Source organism: Hydra vulgaris, chromosome 08 (assembly GCF_038396675.1).
Source record: "Hydra vulgaris chromosome 08, alternate assembly HydraT2T_AEP".
Classification (NCBI taxonomy): domain Eukaryota; kingdom Metazoa; phylum Cnidaria; class Hydrozoa; order Anthoathecata; family Hydridae; genus Hydra; species Hydra vulgaris.
The window spans coordinates 39,192,153-39,213,228 of record NC_088927.1 but is presented as its reverse complement, the minus strand read 5'-3'; the positions used below and the strand labels follow the sequence as shown (position 1 = coordinate 39,213,228).

The following is a 21,076-nucleotide window of genomic DNA, read 5'->3' as shown; positions in this document are numbered from 1 at the left end:
AAGAACTGCTTTCTCTCACTGTGTAGCGTCTTTTAGGAGTTGCCAAATTAAAATGAAAGCAAAATACCAAATTATTTAATTAACAAAATATCATTTTTAAAACCGCGGTAATAAATTGAGAAAAAACAGGTAACGGTAATTTTTTGGAATAAAAATTACCTGTAAAAACCGGTTTCTCATTACCGGTTTCCATGGCCTAGCTGTCACCATCTCCAACATAAAACGAAAGGCGTTTTAGTGAATTGATTGATGAAAAATTGCTATGGCTCCTTGTGTCTCCATTGAGCTTGCTGAGCCTTTGTGGTTTATTGAACAGTTATGGCTGCTGTTCCATATTTGGTATTCATTTGTGTCTTTTTTATAATGCCATGACAAGCAAGCTTGACACTTTTTTGAAAGTACTTCATAGTCAATAACCTTATTGTTAGTACGCTATATTGCTGTAACAACACCATAAAGAGATTCATTCTTTTTTGCCATTTCCCATCTAGAGATCAGTGTTGTTTCCGTTAATAGATATAGGGAAACATGGGGTAAGATGACGAATGGGGCAAGATGACAACCTACAGTTATCTCTTAAGCAAAACTAAATATAACAGTTGACTTTAGCTGAAAGGGAAGTAGATTAGTTTTACTAGATTTATCAATGGTTTTTTTTTAAATATTATTTTTGTGACGAAAGTTAAGTATTAAAAAGTTTTTCCTACATTGAGAAAAAAACTTTTTATCCTCGTTTTACTTGATTTATTACATCGCTACATCACCAGCTAAAGGTAAGCGAAAATTTTTTATTTAATTTGATGAAACTGGAAGCCATACAAGAAGTATTAGACTATGATAATTTGATTATGTACTGATTCTGATTCATTTTAAAGATTGTATTAGCCTGGGGCAAGATGACCGGGGCAAGATGGCTTGTCCGTAATCTATATTAAACGGAAGTTTACTTGTACTGTTTGCTATTCTTGTATTGTTCAGTAATTATTTTATTACGAAATACAATATTTGTTTGACAATAGTTTTATTTTGTTGCGTTGGAGTTTGCTACAAACTGATTACTAGGTCGTTACTGATATTTCTTGCATTGACCGATATAAATGTATAATTTATTAGTTTTAAAAGTTACACCTTTATTTGTATTACTTTTTTAATAAAAAAGAATTTGTGATGATGGTTTTTGAGGCGTTTATAGCTTCATAGAGTTTTCTTTTCTTAAAGTTTTAAACTTTGTTAACTCAAACCAATAATGATGTTTTTTTATTTATTTTATATAAAAACAAATTTTTCGGCATTTTATTTACAAATAGTTAAAGATAAACTTAATGACCTTATAATGGATAACAACAACGTGCTCAAATTGTCAAACTTACTGTTTTTGGTTATAAACTGAACGTAATTTTATATATATATATATATATATATATATATATATATATATATATATATATATATATATATATATATATATATATATATATATATATATATATATATATATATATATATATAATTTTTTTCAAAATAATTCGAAATTAAAATGATAAAATTTCTAAATAGTACTAAATAACGTCTTAATTTAGATTTGAATTGCGGAAATGTTTTTTCTATTATTATTTTAATATTAACAATATGCTGAAAGTTTTTCCACAAAATTGGTACTGAATAGAATAAGAACATAACTTTTGATTATATTTTTGAGTTACAAAGTTATTTTCTGAGAACTTGGTGGGGTACTTATGGCTTACTTCTCTAAAATAAGGGTAGAATATTGTTGGAGACAGTCCATGCTCTATTTTATACATGAACTGTATGACGAGGAATATGTTGATTTTAAACACATCTAATGCATTGAGTTCACGTAGAAGTAGCTCACAAAGCACAGCTCTTTTTGCTTTAAATACAATTCTACATGCATGTTTTTGTTTAGTATAAATTTTCTTCAACTTAGCGTAGCTTGTGCTGCCCCATACAATATTGCCGTAAGTTAAATAGCTATGTATAAAGGAAAAATATAAACTTTTTAAAGATCTTATATCTAAGAATGGTTTTGCTTTATACATCATTGCAATGTTTATTGAAAGTTTTCTTTCAAGAGTGCTCATATGTTTCCTCCATGATAAATTTTCATTCAAATTAAAATAACACCTAAAAAGTTTACAGTTGTTTGACTAGTAATATTTATATTATTAATTTTAAAATTAGATAATTTTAAAGAAAGGTTTCCATTTTTTGGTTGGGTTGTGAAATAAAAATTTGAAGAAGCAGAAACAATATCTAATAACTTACAAATAGGAAGACCTAATATTAAACGACCATCAACTCTAGATCATCTAAACAAATTATCTGATGCAATGTTTTAAAACATATCATATAATTTGCTGCGTTTTGTAATAAAAGAAGCCCAAATTACAAATCAGCATTTAAATAGGGCCCGTTTATCAGATATAATCTTCAAAGCAAAAAAAAAAAAAAAAATCAAACAGTTTGTAGAACTGTTTGAAGAAACATGTGCGCGTCATAAAACTAAAAAATATATATTGTATATAGGTACATAGACACAAAAACAATTTTCTCTGCTGCAATGAAAAGTCTTTAGACAAGAGAAACAAGACAGAAGAAAAATTTTTTTTTTTGATTTTTAATAATAATTCATTTAGACTAATTGAGTTGTGTCCCACATTGCCATTTAACTCATTTTTGGATTTTTAATTTTTAATGATATTTCTTCACTCTGATTTTTAGCACGTCTCATAAATTTTCAATTATATTTAAGGCCAGAGAAAACAATGGCCGAGCAAGTCAACCAAATTGTCCTACTGTATATGCTTCATAATGAATGGCTGTTTTTTTAGTTTTTAAGTTTTTCAAGAAGATCAAAGGGTCTTATTAAACTTAATCTGGAAGTTTACGCCTCCATTTTTATTAACCGGCATCAAACCTTGAATCTTATACCTCTGAGCCTGAGTTCTAATCTCTGAAAAATGGCTACTATACAGATAACAAAACCTGTTTAACTATTACAAAACCTGTTTAATTATGGGCAAATCCAAATAGTTAAATAATCATGCTCAATTCTACTGAATTCCACCCGCAATAAATTAATTCTCAGTCAATTTCTTTATGCTAAAAGTTAAAGGAAAAGTTAAACTTTAAAAAAAAAGCATAAATATCAATTATCCGAACAATAAATTAGTTATGATCAATTCCATATTCAATGGGAACATTGAAGAACATTGAAAAATTCATCATGATAATCACGAAATATTTTGCAGTTTTTCAGAGAGATTATTGTTTTTATTAAACAAAAGTAAAGTTTCACTTCTATGGAGGTATGAAAATTTTGGCATCGGCAAAATGCGGAAATCGGAAACTTTCAGCAGGTAATTTGCGGAAATAAAGTGCGAAAACAACGTTGGGGCATGAAAACAACGACTAATTTGAGAGAACATACAAAAAAGTGTTGCTACTTCGATTATGGGTTCGGGTAGGGGCAGCAATATAGTTAGGGTTATAAAAGTTTTCCAATTTTTATTCCGAAATTTTACTCTTTGAAAATTTTCTAATTATCGCATTCCGCATTTCTGCATTTTACCCGAGCGCAATGGGCCAGAATTTTTTTTCCCTGGCCAAAAGTCCCAAAAAAGTCAAATCTTCTAAACTTTTATTTTATTTTATTATTGAAACATAAGTGCTTTACTCTACTCAAAAATGTATCCGTTTAATTACTAGAGATGAAGACAAGCTTGCTAGAACCATCCATAATGGCTTTAAAATTGTCAAATTTTCGCAAATTTTTTGTTTTCAAGAATACTTATCCTCAAAATCTACATAACTTTTTTGCAATTAAACAAGCTTTGGACTATTTTTATTTTAAATAAACATATTAACTTAGTGCTTATAAAAAGTATATGTTTTAGTTGTATATTTGTATTTAATTTATTCCTAATATATCTTAGAATTGTTGGTATTTTAAAGGTGTTTTTCTAAATTTCCTCATCTTCCTTTTTCTAAATGCCACCCGAAGATTGTTTGATTTTCTGATTTTTGCATTTACTAAACGGCAGTTATTGTTAAAAAAAAAAACCCAGCTGCGACCATGTATTCTTTATGATATATTTTTTAGTTCAAAATCGACGACTTTTTTTGCTTTTATAAAAAGACCAGTTTAAAGTTAAGATATCTTTTTAAGGAATATAGTTTTTTTTTTAATTTTATAACACATCGAACCGTTATTGTTTAAATAAATTTTTTTGTTAATATTTTAATGTTTTCAAAGTAGGAAAAAAAAGAAAATCATTTCACTATAAAACATAAAAATCAAATATTTAAGTAATCGATTCCAACCAAATGCCGCTCTCTTGAAATTGGATTTTTAGGAAGTATAAAGGTTGTTTAATACTATTAATTAAAATCAGCTGCGACTAGTTATAATTTAAACTTAAAATCGATTTCGAAAATTCAAGATTTTAGACTAATTTAATTCTTACTTTACAATGCATTGTGAAAAATTTATTTGTCTGGAAATTTGAAGTTTATATGATATTATATGATTATGTGAAGACTAATTAGTTGATAATTGCAGCAATTTGATTAAAAAATTGTAACGTTAAAAACTTAAAAAAGCCTTAAGCATAAAAATTAACGTAGACACTGTAAGAAAATTGAAGACACTTGCGTATACTGTAAATGTTAAAAAATAGTTAAACTATTAGTCACTAACATCCTGCATATAGACTTTTAGAGAACTACACTAACTATATTTTATATTGTTAATATTACATAAATATTTAAAACTGAGAATTTAATTTTTATAGCTCAAGGTTAAAAGTTTATTCCTATTTTACAAATAAGTGCACATAATAATTTCGTTCAAATCAAAAGGTAAAAATAATATAAACAAAATTTTAGCCAATAAATTCAAAGTCAGCATAGTAATAAAATGGCAAATTCAAAGTCAGCATAATAATAAAATGGCAAACCAGTGTTTTCATTTTCAGATGATCCGATAATGTTATTGTGCTCATTTAAATTTCTTATTTTATTTATGTTTATTGGTTTTCGCTTATTTCTATCATAAAAATCATCATCCTCATCAAACTCATTATATTCTTCATCCGCATATATAAATCATCATTAGCATCATTTGTATTTTCCTTTTCAGTTACTTGAAAAAGAAGATCAATTGAGTTTCCTTCTAGATTCATTTTTTTATGTTTACATATTGATCTTGCATAGTTTAGAGATGAAAGAATTGGTTCACTCGAAAGCATTAAATAATTGAATTGGTCCGTCATTGTAGCTTTTCGATCAGTGTGTTGTAAGCGAATATTTCTATTATATTTATTCCGAGCTTTAATTGCTTCTTCAGAGTACATTCCAATTGGGAGCATAAATCTAGATATTGTCAGACTACTATGAATGAGTAGTTTGTGTACTGAGGCTGGCATGTAAAACCATGAGCACTCTCGAACAAATATATTTTCTGTTTCCAAACAATATGTTTCGTATTTGGCTATGTTAATTTTTTTATTCAAATTAATGACTGATAGTATAATGTATAGCCTGTAGATTAAATCTTTTTAGACTCCTGTTATTCGCGAAAACTCTGCATGCTGACGAAAAGCACGACGAGCAGTATTGTCATCATTTGTTGTCCCAGATCCGCCTTGAAAAGGGATGTCAACAATAAGGCCAATTTTTGCAAACTCACGCTGAACAAACTTTTTTTTACAGCTGCTAATTTTGTATTTTTAGGTCCACGTATTTGCCACTCTTTAATATCAAGTCTATAACTTATATATAGAATACACTCGAAACATCGGATCCAAGCATGTAATGACGATAACCCAAGCTCAAAATTTCGCGAATCCGTTGAACGGATTAGAGCTTTATCTAAGTTGTTCATTGATCTTGGAGTATATTTGCAAACATTACAAATTTGAGTCGATTTATTATCACAAATTGCATTAACTGCTTTTCCATCAATCATTGTAAGCTTAAGATAGAAGCTTACTTCAATTACAAGCTTCTTTTCAGCTTCTGGTTCGATTATTTCTACATCAATAACCATTGTACTCTCCTCAAGCAAACTGATTTGCTTGTCAAAGTATTTTTTTTTCTCTTAAAATCAAAGGGTTTTTAGCAATATACTGAATTCTTAGGGGGCGGCAGAATCACGTTGAAAAAGGCACTTGATTTTCCTAAATTGTCATAACACCATACGATAACTAAGTGGCACAAGGCAAGTAGAAAACAAACTTTGATCAGACATTAAATCATTACATTCATCATTGTTGTTTTTTTGGACGGAAAATCTTTGTTTATATTGCTTTTGGCTACTTGCACCGTCGAAGCCCCATTTGCAACACAAAGTCATTCCTATACGGGATTCAAAGGAATCAAGTTGAGATATTTTATTTTTAACAGTAGTTAGTGGCAGCATTCGATGAACTGTATGGTGTAACTGTATGGTGGTCTTTTAGTGGAACTTCGCCTCTCATTTCATTTTCAGCTATATAAATACCATCAGGATAACACTTTTTTTTTCGTCGCAAATGTTGTTATATGTAGGGTATATATTTTCATTACGCTTAATTGAGTTATTTTGCATAACTTGATATTGCGTCTCCGATAAATTCATTGCTGTCATTAATGCTAATCCCTCTAGTGGCATATTTGGTAAAATTTGCTTGTTTTTGTCCTGAATAAAACATTTTATTTTATTTGCCGAATATGTATTTGATAAACATTCTTTTAATACGTACAGCAAACTATACCGCTTTTTCTTTTTTAAAACCCATTTCTGCTGCTTGTAAAATTTTATCATGGTCGTGATTTGAACAATATGGATGCGTGCCGACGTTTACTTCGATAGGACATATCTTCTTATTTCTGACATGGTCTACCAAATGACTGTTCATTTAAACAAGAAACATTTAAATCGACGGTTTGTGACTATTGTTCGCTAGGTTGCTAAATAATTAAAGGCAAGTTTTATTATTAAGCCAAAATGACTCGCCACTTAAAAATTCGTTCTTATTTCGAAAATATTTTTTGCTAAGTTTTGATCGGCATTTACATACAAATTTGAGAAGAGCTTTTTCAAAACGAGTAAAATCATCATTTAAATTAATGGATACGTTAAATTCGTTTTTGAGCATACTATTATGCTGATCTACAATTTGTCTTGACGTAAATTGTGATGAAATAGTGTCTTTAATTTTTTTCAAATACTTTAAGTCGAGTTATGTTATTAAACATTTTTATAAGATAACTTGATTATTTATACGATAAGAGTTTTAATAATGCTACTTCAAGAGAAAATTTAATTATCTATAATTTTGAGTAAATTTATGCAAATAATTTTATTACTTTCAGAACATAATTGCAACCTAACCGCTGCAAACTAATTAGTCTTCATATAATCATGTAATATCATGTAAACTTCAAATTTCCAGACAAATAAATTTTTCACAATGCATTGTAAAGTAAGAATTAAATTAGTCTAAAATCTTGAATTTTCGAAATCGATTTTAAGTTTAAATTATAACTAATCGCAGCTGATTTTAATTAATAGTATTAAACAACCTTTATCACAGTGTTATAAAATGGGTTTTAACCTTGACTTTCTGACCCGAGAAAACCCTTTTGTGGAATGATAGCCCACACTATGGGGATCACTTGGATATAAGTATTAAAATCAGATTACAACGTCCTGGCAAGTTATTGACAGGGCCGTACCGAACGACAAAGTTGTGGGGGGGGGGGGGAAATGAAAAAAACAAATTTTACCGACAAGATTTTTTTTTTTTTTTTTTTTTTTTTTAGAAGCCAAATTTCAGTTTTAACCGACATAAACCATAATTTTCGAGTTTTCCGTCAAAAACCGACAGAATATAGTACAAAATATAGGTTATTCCAATAAATATGAACTAGGGAAACAAAAAGACATATTCTGAGAGTTTATCGTGTATCTAAAATGAAAATTATGCTTTAAAATAAATATTCTAATACAAGAAAAAATCATTCTAAAATGGCTCTTTTCACAAGCAATGTTTACTATTAAAGTCCACAAGGCAGCATTGCAACTTTTTACTGTATTCAGGATGATGGTTAGGTCGTTTGTACCTTTGCCAATGCACTTGAAAGTTGTGATGCATTGCCTCTGTTGCTTGTTCTGAGTAAAGTCCGAGAGCTTGGCCGTGTTTGTCAATGAAATCTTTCACATGAAAAAATACAGCATGAACCTTGGGTGTCACAGAAACATTTTGCAGTGCCACATAAGCCACTCTGAAAGCTTCAATTTTTTGTACATAACTTGGATCAAGAACGCATCCAAAACAGGCAGACACTACTGCATTGAATTTTCGAAATACATCAACTAATGGTATTGCAGCATAGCATGAGTGTTTCTCGACAATAGATTGAAGAAGATCAATATTTTTTAGCAGCTTCCTGCACTCATTTCCTGCAAAATGCCCTCCATGATAAGGCTGTTGTTTAATGTGCAGTGAATCAGTCCAAAGAGTTCCTTAAGGGAAAACTTTTAGTAGGGCAGCAAAGAGATGATTGAAAACACCAATAAGGAGATGCAACTCCATTGGCGGTATGAAGTCCAAAACTAATGTGCCACCAGCAAGATCAAATACAGGAGAATGAACAACATTCATGTAATCACGAGCTCTTTTGATGTTTGATCCTGCTGCATTGAAAAGTGAGACATTCTGATCAAGAGATTGGAAAGTTCTTAATTTTCCTTGATTTAAAAGGTCCTTTGCACTTGACTCACACCAGGTGCAGGGGTGTGCACTTGAGTGTGCTTGGAGACCACAAATTATATTTGCCAGTTTTAGGTCACAGGACAAAACAAAATCTTGGTCTCTCATATTGATCAATTCGAAAATTTGAGACACATTTGAGTAGTTTTCTTGCAGGTCCTCAGAGACAGCAATAATAAGTTGCCGCTTAACTCCAGTGTCCTTGAAAAACTTGTTTGTGCAATTGAGTTTTGCTGGGGGAGTGTTAGGTTCACGATTTAATTCAATAATTCCAAGGCTTACTTTCATGAATCCTCCCCCACCGTCAATTCCAACTTTCACAATATGATTGTTTGATGTGCTTCTCATAGAAATGAGTTCATTTTTAAGCTTTTTGAAGTCCTTGCAATGAATGACAGTCCTTCCACATCCAGCATGATCTTTAATCAATGAACTCGTGAAATGGTGAGAAAGCTGCTTACTAACTGCATCAAATTTTACAGCATAGTTTTTCTCAACAATATGTTGTGAAGTTGACTGATTAATTGTAGCAGCTAGTCTCTTGATGCCATTGTTTGAAAGCCCTGTGTTTGCCTGAACTTGAACAAGTTCTTTTATACTAATTGATGGGTTTGGAGGAAATAGTTTTCTAGCTGATGAGGAATCTAAAATAAATGCAGATATTGTTTAATTTCGAAATTTCTAAAATATCTTTTCATGAAAGTTAAACTTTTACCTGGCATTATTGGAAGCATTCTTCCACCTTGTGGTTGACTCAATCGAACAGTGCCATGTGGAGAAGAATCCTTACTCGAAACAACAAGAGCAGCAACTCGTTTAGATGCAACAGGATCCTTGGTTGCAACAGCAACAAGGTTATTTCGCAAAGTGCCCTTTGTGCAATGATGAGGTAATCCTCTTCCAATAATTGAAAAACAGTCAGAGCATCGTTTATGGACAGTTGAAGATGGAGTATTTTGTGCTGAGCTCTGCAAAAGCTGAGTTTTCTGTTGACCATTATTTCTCAGTTTTCCAACAGAACAAATCAAATAGTCACATTGTGTGTCTCTAGTTTGAGGTCGAATTTTTATAGTCTCAAAATTGTAAAGTGATGGGAGATTGATGTGTTCTCCAGAATCCTTTCTTCTTAAACAAGAACGACACTTTTCACAAATTCCAAGTGGAACTTTGTCATTACTAAAATCGATCCTCTCATTGAGTATTGTTTGGCATTTTTCTTTTAGGAAAGGTGTCAGTTCCCTCTGACATTTACTGAAGCAAAGAAAACAGACAGTTTTCCTGCAGTCTTGGTGGTTTTTTGCTGTATTCGGCATTTTTTTGTAAAATTAGATGTGCGCAGTTTTGCTCTCGTGAATAAAGTAAATAAATCATGCCTTTTCCCGAAATTTTTATTTTCCCGAAATTTTCCCAAAATTCAAAAACTGTCTTATTTTCACAGTTAAAAATAATTTTTATGAAAAGTTAAACAGAAAAACAGAAGAATAAAAAAATATTATATTTGTTTGGTAATAAAGGAAGCTTATCTTTATGATATGTTTTAATTTTTCAACTTTTTTTTATGTTTTCATAAAACATAATGCTCTTTATGCTACAGTATGTTTGTTTACTTGAATTTAAAATTATATCTTACTGTAAAAATGCAAAACAAGCTGTCATTTCGAATGTGTGTGTAATCAATAAATTCAGAAAATTTAAACATCAATAACTTGCCAGGACGTTGTAATCTGATTTTAATACTTATATCCAAGTGATCCCCATAGTGTGGGCTATCATTCCACAAAAGGGTTTTCTCGGGTCAGAAAGTCAAGGTTAGAACCCATTTTATAACACTGTGTTATACTTCCTAAAAATTCAATTTCAAGAGAGCGGCATTTGGTTGAAATCGATTACTTAAATATTTGATTTTTATGTTTTATAGTGAAATGATTTTCTTTTTTTTCCTACTTTGAAAACATTAAAATATTAACAAAAAAATTTATTTAAACAATAACGGTTCGATGTGTTATAAAATTAAAAAAAAAAACTATATTCCTTAAAAAAATATCTTAACTTTAAACTGGTCTTTTTATAAAAGCAAATAAAGTCGTCGATTTTGAACTAAAAAATATATCATAAAGAATACATGGTCGCAGCTGGGTTTTTTTTTAACAATAACTGCCGTTTAGTAAATGCAAAAATCAGAAAATCAAACAATCTTCGGGTGGCATTTAGAAAAAGGAAGATGAGGAAATTTAGAAAAACACCTTTAAAATACCAACAATTCTAAGATATATTAGGAATAAATTAAATGCAAATATACAACTAAAACATATACTTTTTATAAGCACTAAGTTAATATGTTTATTTAAAATAAAAATAGTCCAAAGCTTGTTTAATTGCAAAAAAGTTATGTAGATTTTGAGGATAAGTATTCTTGAAAACAAAAAATTTGCGAAAATTTGACAATTTTAAAGCCATTATGGATGGTTCTAGCAAGCTTGTCTTCATCTCTAGTAATTAAACGGATACATTTTTGAGTAGAGTAAAGCACTTATGTTTCAATAATAAAATAAAATAAAAGTTTAGAAGATTTGACTTTTTTGGGACTTTTGGCCACGGAAAAAAATTCTGACCAACGGTGCTGAGTCTTGAAAATTCACTTTCGTTAGATTAAAACAAGGTACAAAACTTTACTTGCGCTAAATAAAAACAAAATCTGCTAAAAATGGTTAAAAAATTTTATGTGGTTATCTTGATTAAGCAAATCCTAATTTTTTAATAAATGTTTCTTATTCAATATGCCGATTGGTCCACTGCAACCCACCTACACACAATCAATACCAATACCTATGTAGTACAACCGCTGCGCTTACCTCTTAAGGGATAAGCGCAGTGATTATACATAGTTGGGGTACAGTACAAGGTAGGTACAGTACATAGGTGGGGTACAGGTACAAATGTATCAAAAACCATAAAATGGTTTTAACTTTAAGTTTTTAGCAAAGGTGTTAAATATTGTAAAATGATTTAAATTTATAGTTATAACATTATTTATCATTTATGTAAACGACTTAACGGATAAGTTGAAATCAGTTCATAAAATCTATGCTGACGATACTAAACTGTTACAAGAAATAAGACCTGAGTTTCACGATGCTGATTGCCTGATCCTACAAAATGATTTAAACATTGTCACAGAATGGTCAAAGGAATGGCTGATGGAGTTAAATGTTCCAAAATGTAAAGTTATGCACCTTGGTTATGGCAATAGTAATCATGAATATGTAATGAATGATGGAAATACATCACTTACTCTTGAGACAACGGATATTGAGAGGGATCTGGGTATCTTCATATCTATTGATCCAAAATGGAATCAACACATACAGGTTGCAACATGTAAAGCGAATATGATACTTGGCCTATTAAAAAAGACATTTAGATCAAGAGGTATGATAGTTTGGAGTAAGTTATACACTACGTATGTTAGGCCGCACCTGGAATTCGCTATTCCGGTATAGTGTCCTTACTTAAAAGGTGACATCAAAGAAATCGAAAAAATTCAGCACAAAGCAACAAAAGTACCTCATGACTTAATAGGATTACGTTACGCTGAAAGGTGTCGTCGGCTCAATTTTATTACTTTGGAAACTCGCGTGAAAGGAGACGTGGCGACTTAATCCAACAGTTTAAGCTAGAAAACGGTTTTGAGAGTATCAATTGGCATAATCCACCAATTCGCAGATCATCTTCCAACGTCCTAATGCGTGAATTCACATATAATAATGCTCGTCACAATTTTTTTACAAATCGTATTGTCAATGATTGGAATAACTTGCCGTCAGCAAAAAGGTTCCGTCAGTTAACGCATTTAAGAATAGAATTGACAAGCATTTTTTTTCTCCAGCTGCAAACAGTACATCTTTTACTGAAGATGAGCTGCACGTTTATTAATTAATTCGTGCTTTAGCAGCTACAAATATTGGCTTTTTAGATACTATTTGTCATAGATGTAAACTTTAATTAAATGAAAGCAATCTTTTTTCCCTATTCCCAATTTTGATATCAACTTACTTGCTATGAATAACAATTGCTTTCTTTTTTTTACTTAAAGTTTATATTTCACAAACCATAAATTTTTGTATAACTTGTTGGTTTTGTTTGTTTGGTTTTTAATTATTTGTCATTTTATCTACGAGGACTTATTTAAATATATTACTATTACTATATTTTATAAGTTTAATAAAATTTAAAATTGTAATTTTCAAGCAGTTGAAATTTATAATTTAAAAAATTATAAAAATCTTTTAAAACATAACTTAACTATGTTAAATTTTATACATATATATATATATATATATATATATATATATATATATATATATATATATATATATATATATATATATATATATATATATATATATATATATATACATATATATACATATGTTCTTATTGAAGCCCAAAATATATATATATATCTATTATATATATATATATATCTGTTGTATATATATATATATATCTGTTGTGTATATATATATATATATATATATATATATATATATATATATATATATATTATATATATATATATATATATATATATATATATTATTATATATATATTATATATATATATATATATATATTTGGGTTTCAATAAAAACATGGCGGGCACGCTTTCCTAAAAAACAAATAGACAAAAATTTTAACCATAAATTAAAAACTTTTATATTATTACCAGATGTGTCTTTAGCTTTTATTGACTGTCAGGAAAACTTAAAAAAAAAAAAAACAGTTTCTGTTTTCAGTGAAAGCTTTTATTGTACTCTAAATATACTCAATGTATTTTTTTTTTGACTATTCATTGATCAAACCACAGTGTATAAAATTAAGTCTGCAAATTGTAGCCAAATGTCACAACAAACGCTTATAGTCTAGATTTTGATTTTCATCAGTCTACTTTTATTTTAAATTCAAATCAAAAACTAGATTTATAGATATTACTTTAAAAACATAGCTAAATCTATTTCTACATGCCGTATTCCACCTGCGGTATTCTTACTACTCGCCGTATTCAAACTTTTATACAAACGGATGTTTTATACAAGTTTGAAAAAAATTATAAAAAGTAATGTCGTTAGATGTAAAGATGCTTTTTGATAAACAATCTGCAAGCAACATTTGTTAAAATGTTGCATGTGAATTATTTTTCAAACTATATGGACAAAGTTGCTACGAATGTGTTTTTGTTTCCAAAAATGAAATGTTAAAAAAATCTTGGGTTCAATTTTTAATTAAAAATGAACACCCATTAGTTCTTCTAAAATTTGTGTCATACATTTGATTAAAAGTATTATAAAAACAAATCAACGCTTTTAACCAACAAAAACTCGCTTATTCCAACTTATAAAAAAACTCTTGCTTATTTCAACTGTTAAAAGAATTATCACTACATCGAAGTTTATCAAATTTCCTATAAAATCCTCCTAAAAACTCCTATAAAATTTCTTAATCCATTTTTAAAATAGTAACCAATTAAAACAATATTTCAGCCAGAATTTAGTTTTTATCAAATTATCTGATAAGTAACTGTGACGATATTTCTAAAAATCTGACTGCTGATGATTTTTCATTTTTGCTACGATAGTTACGTCATTTTTTATAAACTGAATCAGTGCTTTATTACATTTACATCTTGTACTTTATTATCATAGTTTTCATTCAGAAGTTACGTAATGTAGTTTTTTAGTTATTAATTGTTGTTTATGTAAACAATAAAATGCATAATATTTTAAAGCGATTCACCTTTTTCATTGACTCAGTGATTTTTATCAAGGCAAGTGTCGTTTATCTAGTAGAAGCATTCCAATCTTCATTAAATCTCAAATAAAACAAATTTCTTTTCTATTGCAAAAACAACAATAAAGTAATATGTAAAAAGCATTTTTTTTTTTTAAAATGAATGTTGCGCTATATTTATATGCAAGCGTTCCTAATTTTGCATGAAGAATCGTTTATCTATATCTTTGGGTTAATATTAATGCATTAGTTGTGTAAAATGTTTAAAATTAGAAGAAAAGATATCTAAAGACATTCACTTAACTTTTAATAAAACATATCAAGAAAAAATGCGAGGAATATTGGTAGTAATGAGATTATTGGTAAACTTGTACAAAAAAAAAAATTGTATAAAGAAACAATTTATTTTATGATAATCGGCCAAAAACAAAACGTTCCGAATGTGATAAAATTAGGGATCTACCAGAATTCCGGCAGGAATTTGTGACTTTTAGGTCATTTCGATTCCGGCAGGAATTACAATATTTCAGGCCGGAATGCATATATTTATTTTTTACCTTTTTTTAAAGACAAGTGACACAGACTGCGTAAATTAAATTAAAAAATCATTGTCTTGCAAGGCTATAAAAAACTTTAGGCAAACCTTGGTAAAAAATACAAAGTTTTTAACAAACACGATTATTTGCAATAATCAATTATGTAAGGGTTTCTAGAAGTTTATGAATATTGTGGTGGAAAAAGAGTTGCTATCCAGTTGTGAGCACTAAACTTTTTTCATCACAAATGTAACTTGCCTCTGCGAATAGTCGCATTTTAAATGTTACTTAAATTATTAATAATTAAAAAGTATAGAATGCCTAATACAGAGAATATTTCACCTTTTTACCTAAATGGAAAAATAGAAAACAAAGAAATAATTTTAAATATAAATATTGAGCAGGTTAAAACTTTTAGGAAATAAAATTATAAGAAACAAATAAAAACAACATATTAGATTTAAATAACGAGAATCAAATTAATGAATCATATATTGTAGGTTATAAATATATATTATGTAGCCACTATGCTGAGGTCCAGGCTTTCACTTTCAATTTTGAAGGTAAAAAATTACATAAATATTATTCTCGTTACAGCCGGAATTTCGGCTGGAATTTAATTAACAATTCTAATAAATCCGGTTCCGGCCAGAACTTTCCACCCGGTACACCCCTACATAAAATCGTCACCTGAAAAATAATTTTGCATAATAAAAGTAGAAATTTTAATCCTTTTTGTATTTAATAAGCCCGCAAGGAGGGGAGGGGGACAAGAGACGCACTTGCCTCCCCCACCTGCCTTTTCAATTTTTAGAAAATTTTTTTTGTTTTTTTAGCAATCTGATTGCGTTAAAATTTGTTACTATTGAACTCTATTATTTTTACAATTTTTTTTTGCGTAACAATTGACTCGGTGTTACGTGAGAAATGTAAATACAAAGAAAATGTCCAATAACGTTATGAGCATAAATAACGTTATGAGCATAAATAACGTTATGAGCATAAATAACGTTATGAGCATAAATAACGTTATGAGAATCGAAAGTGAAAAGAGTATTTTTAAAAATTTTTTTGATACAGCTGCTGAAAAATGCCCGTAATACATCACATCAAACGCATAATGATTTATTCAACTTGTCTTAGCATGCTTAGCGAGAAGATATTATAAAAGCTGTTGGATTCTCGGTTATAGTCGATGAAACAGTAGATATTTGATGAACTGAACTCTTATCACTGAGAGTGCGGTTTCTTAATAAGTCTAGTGAGAAGGCTAAGTTCGTGAGGAATTTCTAATATTTTTACCGCTAGTTAGGACGCTGTCAAGATATCTGATTGTATCATTCTAAGTTGGAAAACATTTGGTCTTTTCCTAAATAATTTGCTCGGTCAAGGTAATGATTGGTGCTCTACAATGGCTGAAAAGGAAAATGGTATTTAGATAAAAATTTAATGGGTTTACCCTAAAGCCGTTTTTGTTCAATGCGACTTGCATAGACTCAATCCTGTAGTAAACAATCTAAATGATGTTGCGGTGGTACAAATACTATTGGCACTGTTAAAGAAATTATTTCATTTTTTCGTGAAAGTTTAAAACGAAGATCTTCTATAAATGCTTCTAAAGTGTAGAATACAAAGCTTTTTTTTTGAAAAAAAAAGTTTCGAATTTTTTTTTAATTTGAAAATATTTTCTCTTTTTTTATTGCATAATTTAATAAAATCAAGTTTTTCAAATGAGCAATTGCAACACTATTTTACACGTAAGTTATGTTAAATGAGATGATTTCAGATGATGGCGTATTTGAAGTACTTTTTTCAATTAAAATTTCACTTTTATAATCCAATACTTTTACGGTTCAAGGTGGTCCAGTTATTTGAGGCTTGAAATACATTGTTCAATATGTATATTGTCAATATAAGTTTGGTTTATAATCCGAGGACGTCCATAAAAAAATTCGCCACATAAAATTGGATACATCAGTTAACATGTAAAAACCATTAAAAGAGACCAGGCGGTCTCTTTTAATGGTTTTTACAAGTTAACTGATGTATCTAATTTTATGTGGCGAAAACATTATATGTGTTTTATTCTAAATGGTTATGTAATAATTGAGTTTCAGTGAGTCTAGATTAGTGTTATAAACTTGTTTTAATATTTATACATCTAATAACATCTATTTATAAAATTTTGTAAGTGCAATTCATGTTTTTAAAAACATGAAAAATATTGGTATTTATTCATATATAAAACAAGAAATCTTGAAGTTAGTTAATCCTAATATTTTGGATGCAGTTATAAACGGCACGAGCTTACCTGCAAGTAATAACTCGTCTAATTTCATAAAGCATCTTCGACAAAGGTAGAATTTATGCAAAAGCTCTAAAATTTGTTTCGAAGAGAATAACAAACGATGGCTACAAAATGAACCGATATCGGTTCATTTTGTAATTGATAATAAGAATGTTCTTCTAACTGCCTCTATTGATAAAGATAACTCTCCTCTTTTTCAACTGTAGTGTCTGACAGACCCCAGGTGAATTATGATATTTCCAGTAATAAAACAAAGAATTTTTTTTATCTTCTGAAACATTGTTTGCCTCGGATTGTAGTTTGTGCCAAGATGGTAAAGAAAAAGAAGCTAAATCTGCTTTACAATTACCAGAATATATGAGTTTTGGTATAAAAAATAATTTTAAATAAAAAAGTTTTATAGTATTATATACACAAAAAGGTTTAAGCTCTAGCTTCTTTTTTATATGGATTATGTGGTAGTCTCATAAAATATAAAAAAAGAACCCAAGATTAGCCTAAAATTATTATTTGATTATGTGTTTAATTTTTTTAAGTTTAATATTACCTAATCAAATAGCAAATAGTGAACAGTTTAAACATTCTGTTGAAAGGCTCTGGAAAATTGAAACTATTGTCTAAAAATGCTGCAGCTGAAGATATATTACTATATTATATTAAAATAAAAATCTGTTTTCTTAGTATAAGAGGAATATAAACCATAAAAATATTAGGATGTCTTGAAGTTGCTGAGAAATCTGAATTCATGCACAAAAAATATATATATATATATATATATATATATATATATATATATATATATATATATATATATATATATATATATATATATATATATATATATATATATATAGAAGAAAATATGCTTATAGTTTTTTGAAGAAAAAAAAAGTGTTTTAAACTTGTTGTTTTGTCTAAAGTTTGTAATTTTTAGTAAGGAAAAAAACAATAAAAAAATTGTTTTTACAATAATCAAAATGGTGTTTAAGGTACCACTCAGCAAATGATTGTGAATACCAACAAAATGCAGTTCATTTAGCATTAAAATACCAAACATTTTAGAATATAAATGTATATTGAAATTAGTTGTGACTCAATAAATAGACATGCTTTATGGTTGTAATAATAACAACACACAAAAAATGCATTTCCAGTCAAACATCAAATGCTGCGCTTTTAGCTCGCTATCATTAAATGCTGCGTTTTTAGCTCACCTTTATCAAATGTAAAAGTTTTGCAAATAAAATTTTGCAGATTTGAAAATTTAAATTAAAGAATTGTAAGGTACAGCAAAAGCAAAAAAAAATTTAAGGTAATTTTTTCACCTATTCTTACAATTTTCACCAAAAATATGTAAATATAAGGTTATGCACTCATGCTAGCCTTTTACATCATGTTGCATGTAATCTTATATTATGCCATAATTCAATTGTTTAACATTACTTTTTAAAACTTAAATATTATATTGATTTATGTATCAAATGAAAAGCGTTTGTAGTGTGGCTTTTATTCCAATTTAATCCCTAAACTGCGTCTTGTTTAACAAAACTACTTTTTTGAGCAAATTTAATTTAAATTTGGTTTTGTTCAAATAAAAAAAATTTCGTACATTTTTCACAAACTCACTTTTAACAAAAGCTGCAAGCAGACACTAATTATAATTTTAGACAGAAGATAAAAAAAAAACTAGATAAAAAATTTTTAAGCATGAAAAAACAGTTACAGTAAAAAAAATTGAGTTTTAAAATTGAAAGAACAAGAGATGCTTGCTTGAACTGAGCTGATAACAGTATTTGTAGAAAAGAGAATGAAATGTTAAAATAATGGGACAGAGGTTTAGGTTTGGCAAGTTGTTGTTGCTAGATCTTCGTTGTTGCTGTTAGATCTCGATTGCACATTTTCATTGAACTAATATTAAAACACTCACATAAATAAATGAAAAGAATAAATTAAAATGTTTTTACTGATTGGCCTTAAAATATTACCTTTAAAATAGTTTACTTGCAAACTTTTTTCAGTTAAGCTGTTACAGATAATCAATTAGCTGCAATACTTTTATTATATTATATATTGCATAAATACTAATATACAAATTCAAAATAACAGACTTAGATTCAAAATATGTTTATAGATACTTAAATATGTTATTCTAAACACTTGATATGTATCAAGTGTTTAGAATTAGATTTTTTAACAACTACATGACTTTCAAGTTCTTTTTTCTTTTTTTTTTGGTCTAGAAAATTGCTGGCCTTTGTCTTGGTCTTGATTGTTTTGGTCTTTGCCTTTAAAAATAAATACATAAAATTAAAGAATTAAAAGTTTTCATTCTTTATTTTTATGTATTTTTGTTTTAAGCTTTCATATATCTACAAGTATATTTTCTTATTGAATTCGTTGAACTCTGCGCATTACCTTTGTCTATTTTTACAATATGTGGTTTTATTGTCACAGCACTTGCTAGCTACAGTTTTGTTAATAACTGGCCTAAACGTAAGGCAAAAATTTAAGTCTTTGGTTTTGAAAATGTTTGCGTATGCCTTGGCCTTGAAACTCCTATTCTTAGCCTTGACCTTAAAACGATTACCCATGGTATTGTCCTTGGTCTTGTAACTTGTGGCCTCGGTCTTGGCCTTGTAACATGTGGCCTTGCTACTTTTGACTTTGTTAACAAAAAACAGTTTTCACAACTGTTTTTTATAATTCAAGAATTCAAGAAATCAATTTCTGTCCTATTTACAAAATCTACTGATTTTTATACTACACTGCACTCACTCTCATGCATTGCCAATTATCAGTATTTATTAACTTCTATAAACAAAACATAGCTTCCTTTACATATATACAAAATATTCAATTCAAAAAACGTCTAAAAGTTTTACCCATTCATAGTGAAATTGTATTTGTCCAAAAAAATATTACAATTTACAAATCTAATAAACTTTACAAACCATTCTGGCAGCATATATAGCAGTTTAAAATTTAACGGAAATGAGTTAGTACAAAGGAATATGGAAAATATTATTTTATTACAAAACTTATACGCACAATATTTTATCATCAGTCTATCATTTTTTGTCTACTGTTTGATTTTACTATGACGTTTCTTTAACTGAACCCATCGTTTAACAAGATGTTCGGGGTTAACTCCTTTACAAAGTTCTTTTTCGCACTTCAGTAGCATGAGACTATCCAATCTCTCGTCACTCATTGTTGTTCTCAGGTGTGATTTTACAATCTTGAGTTGACTTAAAGAACGCTCATTTGATGCTACACTATAAGCAGCTGTGATTACAAAAATGCATAGTTTATGGGCTTGTTTCAGTATATCTTTTAACTTCACAACATGGTACAAAATGCCTTGCAGCGTCTTGGCTGGTGTTCTTGATGACTTAAAATCTTCATCACTTTCTTCTAAACAGATATCTATCAAAATTTCCATCTGGCTTTTCAGCACATGAACGTCTGGAATATGATCTTTGTATCCAGGAGGAAAAAGTTTGCTTGCTTTTGTTAAGTTTTCAATACTCAAATTATCCTTATTTAACGGAAAACTAAAAACTTTGGTGATAGGGGAAAATATATCCTTTAATGCTGCCGAGTTTTCGGTTAAATCCATGGCTAGAGAGTCAATGACCTCTTTGAATTCTTTCCGGTAAAAAGCTTTC

The 21,076-nt window shown here is 28.9% G+C and overlaps 2 protein-coding genes across 3 annotated transcripts in view; one reads left to right on the top strand and one right to left on the bottom strand.

The window, feature by feature from the left end:
- LOC105849018 (uncharacterized) overlaps positions 1-13,607 on the bottom strand; it is a 111,768-nt gene extending 98,161 nt beyond the window's left edge. The window contains exon 1 of one of the 2 annotated variants that reach the window (XM_065803679.1): positions 13,504-13,607. The gene's annotated coding sequence lies outside the window, so the exon portion shown is untranslated. The remainder of the gene's footprint in view (positions 1-13,503) is intronic. The other variant, XM_065803681.1, reaches the window with a different exon arrangement.
- On the top strand, positions 11,733-18,094 carry LOC136083288 (uncharacterized). The gene is made up of 3 exons (XM_065802689.1): positions 11,733-11,748; positions 11,796-12,206; positions 18,090-18,094. The coding sequence occupies exons 1-3, from the start codon at positions 11,733-11,735 to the stop codon at positions 18,092-18,094; spliced, it is 432 nt and encodes a 143-aa protein (XP_065658761.1).
- Positions 18,095-21,076: the final 2,982 nt, after the last annotated feature.